The sequence below is a fragment of the Vombatus ursinus genome, unplaced genomic scaffold (assembly GCF_900497805.2).
Source record: "Vombatus ursinus unplaced genomic scaffold, bare-nosed wombat genome assembly UNPS02006779.1, whole genome shotgun sequence".
NCBI lineage: Eukaryota > Metazoa > Chordata > Mammalia > Diprotodontia > Vombatidae > Vombatus > Vombatus ursinus.
The window spans coordinates 21684583-21701666 of NW_020946557.1; the positions used below are offsets into that span (position 1 = coordinate 21684583).

Below are 17084 nucleotides of genomic sequence, written 5' to 3' on the forward strand. Positions count from 1 at the left end.
TTGCAGATTCTCTTACTGATATTTGTCTTCTCTTCCAAGGTCTTTAATCTTAGAAGTCCATATTACCAAGATAGGTTTTGATTTTGTTTCTCAGTAGTGTTTACTGGAACTATCCCAATAATTTTTGTAATTTTTCTTAACCCCAAGAATATATAAATCTACAAAAGCAAAAAAGAAATGGCAGATAAAGATGATCAGTGTAAAGAGAAGGCATACACAGGAGAGGATCATCTTGCATTAATGGTCATACGACTACCCCACATGCTTTCATGTAAATCTATATTTTACAAATAATAATTTCAGTAATTTCTTAATTATGTTATTCTTGGGCTAAAGACCTATCTCCTATAATAATACACCTGAGATTTTTTTCTCTGATCCATTGCCTCTACACCATTATGATTCTTATTTATAATTCATCTCAATTCTAAAGAATAATTATCTAGGCATAAAATATAGTCACCAAAACAAGGGCCAAGGACAGTTTTGGAATAATACAGCCTATTTTGAGAGCATATACTGTGGGTCATGAATGTATCAACCAATATTTTTACTAAAAATATTCCATTCTAAAGGCATCAACATTCATATGCCATTCATTTCATTTTCATGAACAGAAATTGGCTGCAAATTACGGAGATAAAGTGTTAGGATCATAGGATTTAATAAGGAATAGACCTCAGAGATGCATCCAGCCCAAATCATCCTCCCCATCTTCCTTTTCCCACCTCTCCCTTCCTATTTTACAGATGAAGAAGCAGAGGCCCAAAGAGATTAAATGATGTTCCTAAGGTCACATTCATTGTCAATAGTAGAATCAGAATTTGAATCCTAATCATCTCTGTCCAAAGCTAATATTTTTTTTCACTATATCACACTATCTGTGGTTTTCAAGCCACTAAGAAAAACACAGGCAACTGTCAATAGGCTTGGCTGGCCATCCTTTGAGTTGATAAAATGATTATAGCTCTTTTAACAGAAAAGGTACCTGCATGTATAGCTTGAACTTACAGTGTGAAGTCATATGTAAATTTTCACAATTCTCTCTAGCATAAGGACCATAACTTTAATTAAAATTCCAATTGCTGTCTTCTCAGTTTGTGTTGTTACCTTTACCATGCAATTAAGGAAAATTTTATTATGACTTCCATTCTTATAGAATGGAAATATTTGGCCTCTAATTCTTTTTAATGCTCAATGTGCTATGTACTAATAGAATAATATAAACCCGACTCTGAATACACATCTGTTCCTTGATTGAATCGCTAATTCTAAAGCATTGTTCAGTTGATTATGCAAAGGATGGCATGGATTATGGCCTCCACTGGAGTCCTCCTCCAGTGCTTCACTGTGGTATGGGGGTGACCCATCATTCTCAAAGAGTATGCCACAAGAGTTTGAGCTTTGGCAGATCCAACCAAGCTTAAGAACTTTCAACTAAAGGCCTAATTAGGAACTGTATATCTATTGAGCTGAAAATTAACCTAGTTCATTTCAAAGGTGTTCCTCACCAGAAGACTACACAGAGGGTAATAGATTTTGATTTTTGTTTTTGTTCTGTTTTCTACAACAGCTTTACAGAGGACACTGACTGAAATATAGCAAGGTTTTACCTTATATCCATGGAGGAACTACCTATACCAACAAAATCATAAATCTCTGAATTATTGAAGTATAATGGAAATCCACAAATCCTTTCCAGACTCCTTTTTCATCAGTCTCACCCTATTTTCCCCAATCAATCCTTCTATTGGTGAAAAAACAGAAAAACAGAATGATTTGAATTTCATTTTCTTTCTCTGTCTCTGCAAAGAATGTTTTGGGGGGAGGCAATCAGAGTTAGGTGACCTGCCCAAGGTCACATAGTGAGTAAGTATTTGAGGTCAGATTTTAACTCAGGTCTTCTGACTCCAGGTCTAGTGCTCTATCCGCTGTACCACATAGTTGCCCCATGTCTGCTAAGAATTGTAATAAGCATTGGCAAAAGGCAGCCAAAAGAAGTGGGAAATGGTCCCAATATTCACAACCTGGATAATTAAAAACTGCCTACATAGGCTTTGAATGATTCCCAAATATCACACTGTGACCAAAATGCTGAAGGATAGGCTGTGATCCCGGGAGGCAGCTTGTGTGGTAGTGCCATGAGCTAGTTTTAAATAGAACTGAGGCTCTTATATGTATGGTTACCTATCTTTCCTGTCACAGAGGTGAAAAGGCCCGCCCTCTCCTTTTTCCACATACATAGGATTATAGATTTGGAGCAGGAAAAGACATCAGAGACCATCTAGTTCAGCTCCTTCATCTTGGTAGATATGGAAACTAAGGCCAAACAAAATCAAATTATTTCCATGAGGTCCCATACTTAGTAGGTAACAGGGCAGATATTTGAGCCCTGGTGCTCTGACTTCAAATCTAAGATTCTTTCCATTATGCCACACTGCCTTATTATCACAATGTCATAATCTATGTGAAGTATTTTGTAAACCTCAAAACTGTTACCCTTTTTTCATCTCCTTTCCCTCACAAGGCTGCCCTTGATATTGATTTTAGATGCAGTGCAGTATGATGGAAAAAGCCCAGGACTTTAAGCCAAAAGACTAGGTTTATAATCCTAATTCTCTTTGGTATGAACTGTGGGGTTTTGGGCAAACTATCTGTAAAATAAATATAATAATGGTTACAGGCACTGGGTAGTTATGAGGAAAGCTCTGAAAACTGCAGTGCAGTCGGTAGGTATGATTATTTTGAACGGATTTCACATATAAAAATGTTCCAGTGTGATTTGCCTCAGGCCGCATACCTCTAAGTATCAGTCCTGAGACCTATATTCCCTTAAGGATATTCATTTTGAGTTTCATTTTTAGCATCCCTGAGAAAATAGCTAAGAAACAATGACATAAGAGAATTATACATTCCTCAGTCCTTCTTTCCTCAGAAACCAGGGATTGAATTGGTCATCAGAATGTGAGGGAAGGAGGTCAGTGCTGAGCCTTAGGCCATACTTTTCCCATTTTTTTTCTCTGTCTCCCTTTAGCTTCCTCTCCCCACTTTAAAGAGAATTTGTTCCTAAGGCTGTGAAGTGGCATCATCAGCATATGTGAGGTAACAATAGGGAGGGAAAGAAGAAAATGGAGTCCCAAATAGTTCCTAAGCTTAATGGAAAAGACTTTTGGAGAAGGCAACTCAGTTTGGCAGAAGAAAGTTAATGAGGAAAGTAACTGGAAATTCTCCCCCCACCCCGCCCCCATCTCTCTCCTTCCTTAAACATAAGGAGAACCCTCTGAAAACCCACCAAAAGACACCAACAAAAGTACCAACTATTCATACAAAACCAAACAAAGAAAAGATTTTCCACACAAATATCCAGAAATTTCAAGAAGGATGGTCATGCCTTGAACAGGAATGGCAATCTGCCTCTACAGTGCCTTCCTCCCTTTGTATACAGAGTCCTTCTCTTCACTACCTATATTAGGGCACTTTCAACATATTAACAGAATAAAGGGAGTTCTCCAGGCCTCAAAGACTGGGTATATGGTTTTGTCAGTGTTCTTTCTTCCAACATTTCAAAAGATACGTGATTTCATTGATGTGGGCACTCCCTCCACCAACAATAATTATATTCCATTCATGATTTTGTAGAGAGCCTATGTAGGTTGCCATGGCTAAAATAACTGTATGAGGTGTTGTCCCTCCAATGCTGAACCTCTTCAGTGGACTGGTTGTTGAAAGGCAAAGTCTTTCTGGCAGTGTCATCTAGGTAGCACTGTGGATAGAATGCTTCTGAATTCCGAGTCAGCAAGACCCAAGTTTGAATCCTGCCAGAGATACTGACTGTATGACCTTGGGCAAGTCACTTGAACCTTAGTTTCCTCATTTCAGAAATGGAGATGATAATAATATCTAATTCACAGAGTTCTGAGAAACAAACAAATTCAAAGTACTTTAAAAACTTTGAAGAGTTATATATGTTTATTATTATTATTACTATTATTATTAGCAGCAGCAGCATCCTAGTTTTGAATCTTGGTTCTGACACTTATTAGCCCTACAACCCTGGGCAAATCACCTACCTCTAGGCCACAGTTTCCCCAACCCTGAGCCTAACAGAGCCTTAATTACTTTGTCCATAAAATGGAAATAATACCTTCCTCCCTCTCAGAGATGTTTCGAGGAAGGCATTCTATAAACCTTAAAACACTATAGAAATGTGAGGTGGTGTGTATCACTGCTGAATTGGAAGCCTTAGCCTCTTAGTAGGACTTTCTTTTGCCTTCTACTAACACAGCTTTTATGAATGTATGGCATGGCCTGGAGTCCAAGTAGGATTTTGTAGGCTTCCTGTAATAAAATTCTGCTATCTCAGGAAACATATATTATAACAACTTGGACTCAACCTACAGTATTCAAATCACCTTCCTACTTTAATTATATAATATCCTAGCTGCACCTCACTTTTCAGTGAGAAGTACCAACTTTGAACTTATTTTTTTTATCTCAATCCCTTCTACCATTATACCATTAGTCTTCCGAATCACCCTAGTGGTGTTTACCAACTCCTGGTGCATGACCATATGCACATAGTCAGACCCTTTTGATTGGGGCCAGAAACAAGGCTGGAAATTCTCTTTTACAGCTGCCATGGTGATGGACCCTCACAAATAATAATTGACATTTATATGTCACTTTAATATGTATGAAGCCCTTTGCATGCATTATGTCTTTTGATCCTCGCAATGGTCCCTGTAAAGAGGTGCTATTATTGCCCCAGTTTTATAGATGAGGAGACTGAGGCTCAGAGAAGTCAACTTTCTCTACAAACCCAAAGCTTATAAAATATCTAAGGAAGAATTTGACCTTAAGACTTCCTACTCAAAATCCAGAATTCCATCCACTTCATCCTGCACAGGACCCTAAGGATGGAATCTATAGATCAATAGCATCCATTTTTGATGCTTAAATTCAATGTCATTCTCAATTCAATGATCGCTCTCTTTTTTTAAGAGACTGGTCTTCCTATCTCCCCCACACTAGAAGTGCAAGGATTATTTAGGGGTCTGATACCACTCTGATTGGCACAGGAACTTTGACCTACTCTGTTTCTGATCCTGACCAATTTGCCCCATCCCCTCCAATCCCAGGGCCTCAACACATTTATGTTAGACTTAGTGAGGATACCTAATTAGCTTAGCCCAATGCAACTCAGAACTCTGGAACTCAACAGATTCAGAACCTTCAGTCTCTCTATTAGCTGCTATTAAGGCAAGCGTGTGCCACCATTCCTACATCAGTGGTCACTTTCTAAAGGGTTTGAATGGGCCACATTTTGAAATTCTTTCTTAAAGAGAGCTGGGCATTATTTCACATACAAGCTTGACTACCGTAAAGCCATAATTTTCCTGTCTCAGACAATAACACAAAGAGAAAAGTGGGCACTGGATTAAATTACTTAGATAGACTTTACTGAAATGGGTGCCTTGGTGGGAGATGGTAATTCAGATTCCAGCCCTACTTCTACTCCTAGTCTTTACCAGCTCCTCTGAAGTAGAGGCATGAATTCAGCCTCATTAGAATTTCTTCTAAGCTGTGACAAAAGCAGAGACTTCTAATTGAGTATTTAATTGAGGTGATTTAGCATTAACTAAATCAAAATAAACAAGGATAATACTAACTGTCGATCTCTTTTCCTCTAAGAGAGTTCAGGATACTGTCTTCAAATGCCCACTCCTTCTCTCGACTCTCCTAATCCAGAATCAAATCTATGCCTATTAGTGATGCATTGGGTGTCCTACCTAATGCTTATTCCATTATTTTTCTTCTTTGCCTAGCAATCACTTTCTACTTTCTAATGGACTCATAAATTACACACTGTAAATAAGGGGAACTCAAGTCAGCCAGGATGCTAAAACCCAATGCCATCAGAAAGACCGAAAGTTAGCCTTGAAAGTATTGCTTCTGCCACCTCAAACCACTGATTTGTGAATCAAACAATGGCTAATGAATATGGCATTGTCAGCATATTATGAGTGGCCAAACCATGGACAACAAGCCCATTCCTTATCACCCGTTCAGAATTGTGAACCTTCAGAAAGCTCTGTAGACACATTGATACATTCACATAATACAATCTAAATGAAGACGGAAGACTTGATTTTGCATATGTCAGCTTTGCCAGCAGTTTTCCATTTACTCTCAGATTTTTATTGCTGAGTGAAAAAATAGATCAGGGATAGACAAATTTTATTTGGGGCCTAATAGTCCCAAGACACATAGTGCTTTTATTATTTGGAATTCCTTACTTTTATAGTTTCTAAATTATCACCATATAAATAATGCAACTATGAAGACTTGTATGTATACATGTGTGCATACGTGCTTAGAATCATTAGACATTTGTTAGTTATCCATCAAGCAGAGTACAGGCAGATATTAGCTTGTCAAATCTGTAAAAAACATACAAAGGACAAGGGTAACCCAATTCTTCCTTCTTAGCCCATGATGCAATTTTATTTAAAGACAAACTTCTTTCTCAAGAAAAGGACATATACTTAAACCCATAGCTTGTGAGTCAAAGTATTCTGTATCTAAATGAAAGGTTTTGGGGTCTGAAATATTACCCAGCTGGAGCTACTCTTGCACTCTGAAGACCTTGCTGAAGCACGTGCTATGATTTGAAATTGTTTCTTGTATTTATAAAGGATATTGCCTGTGGTGCAGCTGGACGTATGTCATTCTTTTCGTAAGCTAGAGGACCCAGAGCCTTCTAAAATGTGCTTTTCTTATCTTTCCCTGCCTAACTGGCTTACTTTCCCTGCAGGCCTGCATGCCAGGATTTTATAGATTGCCTTCTGAATCTGGTGGCCAAATACCTGGACCACGCCTGGGCACTTGTGTTCCATGTCAGTGTAATGGACATAGCGATACGTGTGACACTGAAACCTCCATATGTCAGGTACTAATCTATGACCTCTCTTTATCTGTTTACACTGTCATTTTTTCTTCATGTAAATGATACCTCTGCATACCAAGTCAACACCAGGGAGCACATTTTAATCTTATTTGTGTTTATGGAAGGATGCAGTCAAGGACATTTGGCTCAAAAATGACTTCTCCTGCCTAAATGATTGTCCCCAGTTGATTTTCTTGCATTGAGAATTCTAAATACAAAGCTTTTTTTTCTGATATATTCCTATATTCAGTGGGAAAATAATGGCTTGCACCAAAAATATACAGCTAGTGTAAACAATAATCATACTCTTCATTTTTATAACTTCAACCTTCAAGGAACTTATAACTTATTCTATAGGCATTACCTCATTTATCTTCACACCAGTCATATGAGGCAAGTAAGGGATCACTATTATTATCTACATTTAATAGCCTAGGAAATGAATATAAGTGACGTGCGAGGAATTAAAATGTATTTCCTGACTCTGATTTCAATCTTAGACCATAATAAAACTACATACCCATTTGTAGTTAGTTCCCTACTTAATATTGTAAAAAAATAATAATAATGGTTAAAAAGCAATTATTTAAGAATTACTATATACTCAGACAACCAGCATGGTATCATAGCTAGAGTGATACTCTTGGAGGCAGACAGACTTAGGTTCACATCTCACCTTTGACACATAATGGTTATGTTACCCTGGTTAATTCATTTAATCTCTCAGTATCTTGAGCTACTCTCAAAGATTACAAATTGCAAAACAGTTAAAGGCTTGCATTGGTATAGGGAGTTTCCCAGGAAAGAAGAACTACCAGACAGGAGTTCCTTACACTGATAAAATCACAGGTCTAGACCAAAAAAGGAAAAAAGAAAAAAACATACCTGGCACTGTGATATTATTGTTACTGTTATTTGTCCTTAGTTTTTGAAGAGGACCAATGACATTGCAAGAATGATACCTTGACTTGTGTATGAATTGGATAGACTTCACAGAAGCTTCATATGTATATAGAATGAATATTTTCTTCAGTAAGAGTCATAAGAGTCTAAAGATGGTATTCACCAAATACATCATGCAAAAAAAAATTACTAAAGCATTATAGACAGAAAATGATTGGTTTCTAAATAAAATAGTGATTTCCAAATCACTTTTCCGTAGTCAGGTCATAGACTTGTCGGAGCAAAGGTCACAATCAACTTGAAATTAGAAAAAAAGCATAAAGAAGAAATAAGGATAATAATGTACAATTAAAGCAACCACAACCTGACCTAGTCAAACAAACTATTTATACTTAAAAAAAAACCCTGAAAATGAAACTAAAAAAAGACATTGATATGAACTATAACTCACCATCTCCTACAAAAGTTTTTTTTTTTTTTTATTTTAAACAATTGACATATGGTGGACCAAATGAGCCCAGAAAACACCTCAGCCACTAAGCATTCAATCTCCCTGTCAAATGGACAGATATAAGAGTAATAGGTAATATTAGTTTAAAATAGAAACTCTATGTAGAACCAAAAGATTTGAACTCTAATACCTTGATCCCCAATGTACTACATGAGGAAATAGAAATAAAGAACAAAGATAAGAAGTACACCTAGGAACAGACCAAATTTAGATAAAGGGAGTTTGAGTGAGAGGTGGCAAAGTGTTTAGGGCACCAAGTTCAATTTTCAAGAAATCTGAAGTGAATAGAATGAATGAAAAAATATTTATCAGGTATTTACAGTGTGCCATGTACTGTATTAAGTGATAGGAATAGAAATACAAAAACAAGAGAGTCTCTAAGGGTTGACCTTGACAAGAAGAAGAGACTTTTTCATCAGAGACTGAAGTGAAGGAAATAATGAGGGGCAATATCAGGGGTGTATAAGATGGGGGGGAAAGGAAGAAGGAGTTCACAACAAATAGCCTCAATTTTTCAGTAAAGACTGAAGAATGGTTCCCAGTCGAGAGGGTTGGGAAGGGTTCATAGTACCAGGGTTGAAAAAAGAATTGGAATGGTCACTGCAGTGATAGAAAATCAATTAGGGATAAGCAGGATTGCCTCACTTCAGCATAGACCCAGTTGAGATTAGATAAAATAAATTTGTAGTGAACTCTGTCAGCTTAGTTGTGTGACCTCTTCAATTCCCATTCACTAGCACAACAGAAGCAGTACAGGAGACAGATGATAGAAGTCATCCAAGGTTGAAGTTTGGCAAGGTATGAACAGGGGTAGAACAAGGGAGCAATACTTTCAAGAGTAGAAAATAGTGCAGAGTTGAATTGGTTCCCCAAGAGATTGATACCGGAAAATAAGAGTCTAGCTACATCAGGGAATGAGAAAATAGTGGAAGGATTGGAGGTCAGGCTGAGGATGAAGAATAAATTTAGGAGTAATAAGGGATAGAGATAGAATGCTAGATATAATTGATAAAGGAATTTGAAAGTTCTTGAACATGCAAGTAGAATTTATGTGGTGATGGCAAATTCAAGGGTGACAATACCCATATGTAGCCAAAGAAAAAGAAGCAGACTTTGGGTATTGAGTAGATTAAAGCAAAGTTAGGATATTTGAGGGAACATCAGGTTGTCAGTTCTCCTAGTATGAGGCCAGCAGTTGGGACAGAAAGGCAGACTATAAGCAAGGCACAGAACTCATTGAGAAGGGAGGGGAAATGTTCTGAGAATTAATGGATAATGTTCCTCAGGACCTAAATTAGGTTATAAATTCAGAGAGAGTGAAGGAGAGATGGAAAGATTGCTGGGTGATGGTGGTATAGGAAGAGCCTGGAAGTCACAATTGGAAACCACTGTTATGAATCTCCCACTAAAACCATTGAGATGTGAGAGAAGGTATAATGAGTACTAAAATAAAAAATCATCAGAGGTGTGGTGTTATGAGGGTTAGGAAGGGGCAAAAGAAATGAATTCAAGTCTCAATGAGCAAAAGAAAAGATATGTTTTAAAAAAAAATTAAGTATTATGACAATAGTGCGAGCCCCACAGAGCACCATGGAAGAGGCAGGCAGGTCTAGAGTAGGACATTACAGCGCAGGATTGAAATGGATTGCAATTGACCAGCATTCAAAGAAGATTTCAATATCATTGGAATGGGGAAAGTAAAAAGTGGGGGAAGTGTGCCAACCATTGGAAATGAGGTTAGACCACAGTATCAGTAGATGGGAGGAAGTCTTATGAAGAAGATGGGTGATTAGAAACTTCAAGGTATCCCCAGGTCCAGTCCCTCAAGACCTCAGCACATCCTTCAAATTCTCTGCCATGGGGCAATAGAAAGTTGCTGTATCTCAATGACATCTGAAAGTTTGACCTCATGGCAACCACAAGCACAGCCCAATGTTTTAGTTCTATGCAATTAGAAACCCAGCCAGGAGCATGAGGTACTGCTGTGTCTTGGGGTACCTCAGAGCCTAACAGGAAGGCAGGAATTGGCATGTTCTGGGTCTTCTGGAAGGCCAGTCCATTACCAAGTGCTTGAATGTCATTCTCCTTTATCACGGGAAGGGGATTCATTCATTTCATCCTCAGTGTTACAGTTGTAACATGTCAGTGACATAAATGTGTTAGCTACAAGTCATTTTCTATCAAAGGGAGAACACCATGTTCACCCTTCCTCTGAAAGTCAGTGTGAAGGAGAAGTGTCAAGAGTAGCGTCATGATTTACATGTTGTGTCTGTGCACTTAGCCAGGAGGGCTGATAAAGTTAACCAAATTGGTATGTAGGAAATGCCATAAAAGATTGACTGTCCTGTAAAGTTTAACAACATTCACTCACTCCAGGATAGAATGATGAAAAAAGTTGTAGATACAGGAGAGATGCATTTACTGTGAAAGCACTAAACTCCCCTACTTTCATTAGTATCATTTTTTTCAGACATGTTCTATGTTATATGCAGAGACTGTGGCTCAAATGTTAACACTAGCCCAGTTTTCAATACATTGATAGCAAAAGGCTGACAACTATTTTTCCAGATTTCTTAAGTCTCCAAAATTGCCCTTCTTCGTATTCTGAGAGTGTACAAGACCATGCCATCAATTTGTCCAGGCTATGTATGTTTTGCTTTGGTCTGACTTGAAAAGAGAAAAAAAAAAAAAAAGACAAGTCCTTCAGAAATGCTGCCCCAATAACACATACACGTCACCTCTCATCCTGCTCCATAGCTTCTCATTAAAATTCACAGAGAAGTGTGGGTTATTTTAGTGGTGTCATCTCTTACATCATGGCCCTAGGAGAAGGAATAAGTGGCCAATGTAAATGAATACTTCCTTTGGACAGCTGAAAAGGCATTTGTGGAAGGACCATGGTACCAGAATAAGTGTCGAAATGAAATGTATCACAGTGTGTTGTTCACTATTCTGCTATAAGGCTATGAAATATGAATGTTGTGCTATTGTTATACAAGGAAGCTTGACTGGTTTCACACAAACCATAAAATAACACCTATGAAATGGCGGGAAAAGATTTCAAATATGGCAGCATGCCAAACAAGTAGCACTCAACTTTATTAGACTGATCCTGTCTCAACAATAAATATTATGATTTCTAAAAATTAAAAAAAATATATATGGCTACCTGGGTGATATAATGTGTAGCCCTGACACCCTATCTGAAAATACAAATATTCTGAAAGTTAAATTTCAGGTCATGAGATAGCTGTCTTCAATCATGAAGTTAAGATCGCTTGGCACTTTAAGGATCCATTATTATGTCTTTGTGGGTACTCTCTCCACCAGTACAAGGCATAACTCTGTGGCTCAGTAGACAGTTGTGTATTTGTGTGGGAAAAAAAAAAAATTTGGTGATCAACCTTTTGGTGAAGCCCCTGCAGTTTTAGCAGGATGTGAAAAACCTAACCTTAAATCTATAGTCATCATTCCTGAATAGAATTAGCTTTTTTAGTCAAAGAGAATATAAAACATGTCAATCACTTGCTATATGTGGAAGACCTCAAGTTTTGTGGACTTCCCTGAAAAGTACATGAAACAGATAATTCATTTCATGGAAACTTTCTCCAACAATATCAGGATATCATTTAGATTCAATAAATGTAAAATTCTTAATGTGATAAAAGGGAGAATAGAAATTGAAATCTTTCAGCTCGAACCCAGAAGTTCAATCAAACCAATGGATAAGGGAGATTCTTAGAAATAGCTTGATCTTTAGCCAGGTGTGACATTGAGTATATGGCTATCAAGGAGAAAGCTGAGGTTGACTATATCAACAAATGGACTGGCCTGGGTAAATCCCTAAGAAAAATTTCCCACACTAGTTGGTTTCTGGATGAGGAATTAGAAAAGGGAAAAAAAAACCTTGGTCTTAATACAATAATTAGTTGTTAAATATAATGAACAAGAACTTATTACTATGGTCTCTCTCAAAATCATCCCATGAGGAGGAGGAAGAAGATGAGGAAGTAGTAGTAGTAGTAGTAGTAGTAGTAGTAGAAGTAGTAGCAGCAGTAGTAGTAATAGTAGTAATTGGTAGTAGGTCATTATACATTCTTAATACAAGCCTGTCCAACTCTAACCACATACCGAGAGCATGGTGGTATGTAACAAAGCTAACTAAATTATGATTTCCACAATTCATGGAATCATAGAATTGTGATAGTTGGAAGGAAAGTTATCTAGTCATACATGAAAGGAATATCCAATATTAAATACTCAAATGGTTGTCTAGTCTCTGCTTGAAATGATTTTTCATAATATCTTAGTTTGTTGCTGCCCTGACCCTTTCCTTCCCTAAAAAGATGTATCTGCCACTGAGGAAATTGACAAAAAAATGGAACCCATCTCTACAGTCATTTGTATATAACTATATTAATAGTTGAGGCACATTGCTTCCCACCTTCTTCTAATATTAGAATCCATACTGCAGCTATATATCATGCTTAGGTTTGGGAGGCTGGCTCAGGAGAGTTGACAAATAAGAAATTGAGCCAATAAATGGAATTCATATTCAATCATTCCTTTATTGATACCTTTGTCTTGACATAAGGCCTTTTATCAGCTCATGACCAACCATACAGCTGAATGCACCCTTAGACTATGGAAAACTGATAGATAAATGTACCAGGGTTCAGCTAAGACCACCAGAGCAAGTTCTTGTCTCTATGAGAAAAGAACCAATAAATTCTCAGTCAGCTATGAAATGAGTTGGACTCTCTCTTCCCCTTCCTTTTCTGTTTTCTTCACTTGCTCAATCAGTTGCAGTGCACAAGGATTCCAAAGCATAAATTTTGGAGGAAAAAAAGCAGATGAGACTTTTCCCACCGTTCATAGACCCAGAAACCTATGAGAAGCAAGAAACTGTGAAACATCATTGAAGCACCAGAGATAAGACCTTTCCTATATAAAGAGGGAAAGAGCATGTCGGCTGCTCTCCTCACATAAACACACACCCAAGCTAATCCATTCCTAATACATACCCAATTCAAGAGGTAGACCCTAAAACTTCAGCATATCCTAATTCCAGTTCTCCTGAGTTTCAGTCAGTTCTAACAAATATGCTTCAGTAAATCTCATTTAAAAGTACAAGTTTTATACATGGTACCTCTTTTTATGCCCTAACCTCAGTTCTAATTTATCACAAATCACTCAGTTAGAAGAGCACTTGCCACTAAATGTAGGAAATAATATGGATGGGACACAATGATCATAATCCCTTTCCATTTTAAGAAAAATCCTGTGGACCAAGAAAATAGCACTAATTCAAGGGTGAAAAGAACATGTGGGACCAAATGATAGAGTTTAAAAATTCTTGACATGTATCAGCATAATGGAGCAAGAGACAGCCTGGGACAGTGACTAAAGTGGAGGAAGAGAAGAACTCCACAGGAGTAAATCTTTTCATTCATGGTTCATCATTTTTCACTCGTTGTCAATTCAGATACAATAACATAACTTCTTTTACTATTCAAAACAGAGAGCCTCATTGAAAGTTGTTCATGTCAAGAATTACTGAAACACATTTATCAATGTTTAAAAAAAACTTATCTGAGACTATTCAATCATTCCCTTTGACTGGAAATAAAATGTGTCCTAAGTTTTGTTAATATTCAGTATCAAACATTGTGCCCCTTCCTTTTTTTATAGGACTGTCAACATCACACTGCTGGTGACTTCTGTGAAAGATGTGCTGTTGGATACTATGGAACTGTCAATGGACTGCCCAATGATTGTCGGCAATGTGCCTGCCCGCTCATCACTTCTAGCAACAAGTAAGTGTGACAAAGAGAACCCCTTTGAGGGTTTCAGTGCAATTGAGAGAATCCAGTGCAATGGAAAGAGCCCTGAGCTTAAGGCTATGGGACCTCTGTTCCAATTCGAGCTCTATCCTCTGCCATTTATTGGCTCTGAGACCTTTGGGCAATCTCTCTGGGCCTCAGTTTCCTCATTTGTAAAGTTAGAACATTGGACTAGATGGCTTCTAAAGTCTTAACTCTAAATCTAGCTTCTCATGACCTCTAAAACATTCTAATGCTGTGTAGTAGACAACAGAGACAGGGTGCAACCTGCCAATATTATCTCAGTCCCCTCCTTGATATCCCAGAATCCTCAGAAACAGTTCATCATGGAGGCTGATTCATCCAGCATCACCATGTGGGCCATTGTCTCTAGAAGGCACACTGATCTCTTTGATCTTGTACTGTGAATAATTCTCCCACAAGCTGACTAATTCAGTAAGGCCAATTCTTTTTGGGAGCTGTTCATGGTTAAAGCTGCATTTCAGGCATAGAGGCACTATCTTGATGGGGTAAAGTACCTCACTTTTGTTCACTCCATCCATAAGAAACTTCCAGCTGCCTGGCAGTTCAATTAACACTAGATCCCTTGGGGACTATTTTTTTCAGAGGGTTAAGTGTCACCATCACCTACATTACCGGCCATCAAAATGGGTAGTGTAGATGCAGTGTCATGAAAACCTGAATTTATATGCCTGATAGATAAGTCATGGCATGTGACCCTCTTCTATAATATAAATCTTAGAGCCATTAAAACTCAAAAAGAATTATTAGAATTAATCTTCTGGCAGTAGGCATGAGGTGTTCATACTCAGGATTAGTTCTCTGCCTTCCAAGCAAGCAAGACACCCATGCCTGTTAGAAGGTCAGTGTCAGATGGGGTCCTGAACTGTTTTAGTTGTTGAGTCATTTTTCAGTCATATATGACACTTCATGACCCCATTTAGAGTTTTCTTGGCAGAGATACTGGAGTGGTTTGCCATTTTCTTCTCCAGCTCATTTTGCAGATGAGGAAACTGAGGCAAACAGGGTTAAGTGACTTATCCAGGATCACAAAAGCTAATGAATATCTAAGACTAAATTTGAATTCATGAAGATGAGTCTTTCTGACTCCAGGCCCAACATTCTATCCACTGTGCCACCTTGCTGGTCTGAACTAACGCACACACACACACACAAAAAAGCCTACCTGTGCAAAGCTAACAAGTCAGGTAGAAGGCACGATACAGGTTGAAGACTAACAAAAGATCAGTAATTCATAGCAGATAAGATCAATGGAGAAAGCCAGCAATAAAACCTATGGTCTCAAATGGCTTATACAAATGGCTAATAAACCAGATGTCTGCAAGGATGTTAATTCATCCTTATAGGTATCACTGAGACACCTAGTAGGGTGAGACTCATGTGAACTGTGGCTATGGAAAGATATATCTAATTCAAATAGTATACAGTATTTTTAAAAGAAAGCAATAGAATTGTGGTATAAATTGAAAAAAAATTTGCATATAAGAAAATGCTGCCAGTGGGATTCCTGTTAAGGTATTAGGTTGGACTAGATAACCCCTGAAAGTCCCTTCCAAGTATGAGATTGGTTCTGTGATTCTTACTGGTAAGACCTGATAGGCAGCGTTCTACTCCTGCCACAGCTGGGCCAATGCAAGACCTTTCAGATTGTTACTTGTGAATGTAATACATGTACTAGTATGTACAAGGACCCAGTGGAGCAGCTGATGGCATTGCTACAACATCTGCCAACTCCTCATAATCCTAGGGTGGCAATAGTGTTACATTTCATAATAGACCTGCCCCCATCCCTAGGGTATTATGCCATCTTGGTGGTAATAGACTGACCAAGACAGCTCACATCTTCTCCTGTGTGGAACCTCTTATCACAGGCAAAGCTGGAAATTGTCTTTCTGTGCGGCTTTCCAGCAGTGGCACCCATTTTATTTCACACTTCTGGATTGTACTGTTCACAGCCTCTCCAGCAAATATTCATCTTTCCATTGCATACTGCTACTTTTCTAATGGGCAAACAGCACACAAATGAAACCTTAGAAAAGTGTATCTAAATGCTATACCTCCTACCATTAGAATGATTGGGCCATTCTAGCCATGATATACCTCAAAGCATTTGTCTACTCCAAAATGTTCTCTTCTATTCAATGCATTACAATTCCTATGACCATTGGCAACCTATAAGCTTCAGAAGCCATCCATAATGAATTGCAACACAGGGGCAGGAATATGTTAGAATCGAAAGCTCATTGTCAAATGTTTGGTGTAAGAAATTTATACCTTGGAAAATGGAAAACATACAAAATAGAGCTTGATTTATTATTGTGTTGATTGCTTAGACTTAAAAAGTGATGGAGAAAATGTTGATAATGGAAATTAACCTTAAAAGTGTGTCATGTGGTTTTTTCCAAAGAGCTAGTTGTTAAGCATTTACCAAAATACTTCTGATGCTCTACAGTCAAATTAGTATATAAATTGGGAATTGACTACACCTGAATTCCCAGGAAGTCATTAAGTAGAGAAAGCTAGATCTTCCAGTCTTTCCACAATCTTCACATCAGCAGACCTGCCTAAAACTTGGAGAAAGCATAGTAGATCCCTGACCCATCACTCAGATAGTCAGTCCTTAGGCCTATTACCCTCCTCACTCCAAACCCAGCCTACTTTATATTGTAGCAAAGGACATCCTTTACTAAAAGAATCTCCATTTAACCCTGAACTCTACCTTCCTCATCCATCACTGCTTATTATGATGGATGGGCAAGAAGAATAGATAGAGTCAGTCAGCAGACATTTATTATTACATGCTGGGCACTGTGCTAAGTGCTGAGAAATACAAAGAAAGGTAAAAACACTCCTTGCACTT

General features: G+C 37.9%; 1 protein-coding gene across 2 annotated transcripts in view; it reads left to right on the forward strand.

Annotated features, from left to right (window-relative positions):
* The window catches only part of LAMA2 (laminin subunit alpha 2), a 793905-nt gene that overhangs the window by 568688 nt on the left and 208133 nt on the right, over nucleotides 1-17084 (forward strand). For both annotated transcript variants that reach the window (XM_027848591.1, XM_027848592.1), the window contains exons 29-30: nucleotides 6815-6949; nucleotides 14052-14176. In XM_027848591.1, the coding sequence (XP_027704392.1) occupies nucleotides 6815-6949; nucleotides 14052-14176 (260 nt within the window). The remainder of the gene's footprint in view (nucleotides 1-6814; nucleotides 6950-14051; nucleotides 14177-17084) is intronic.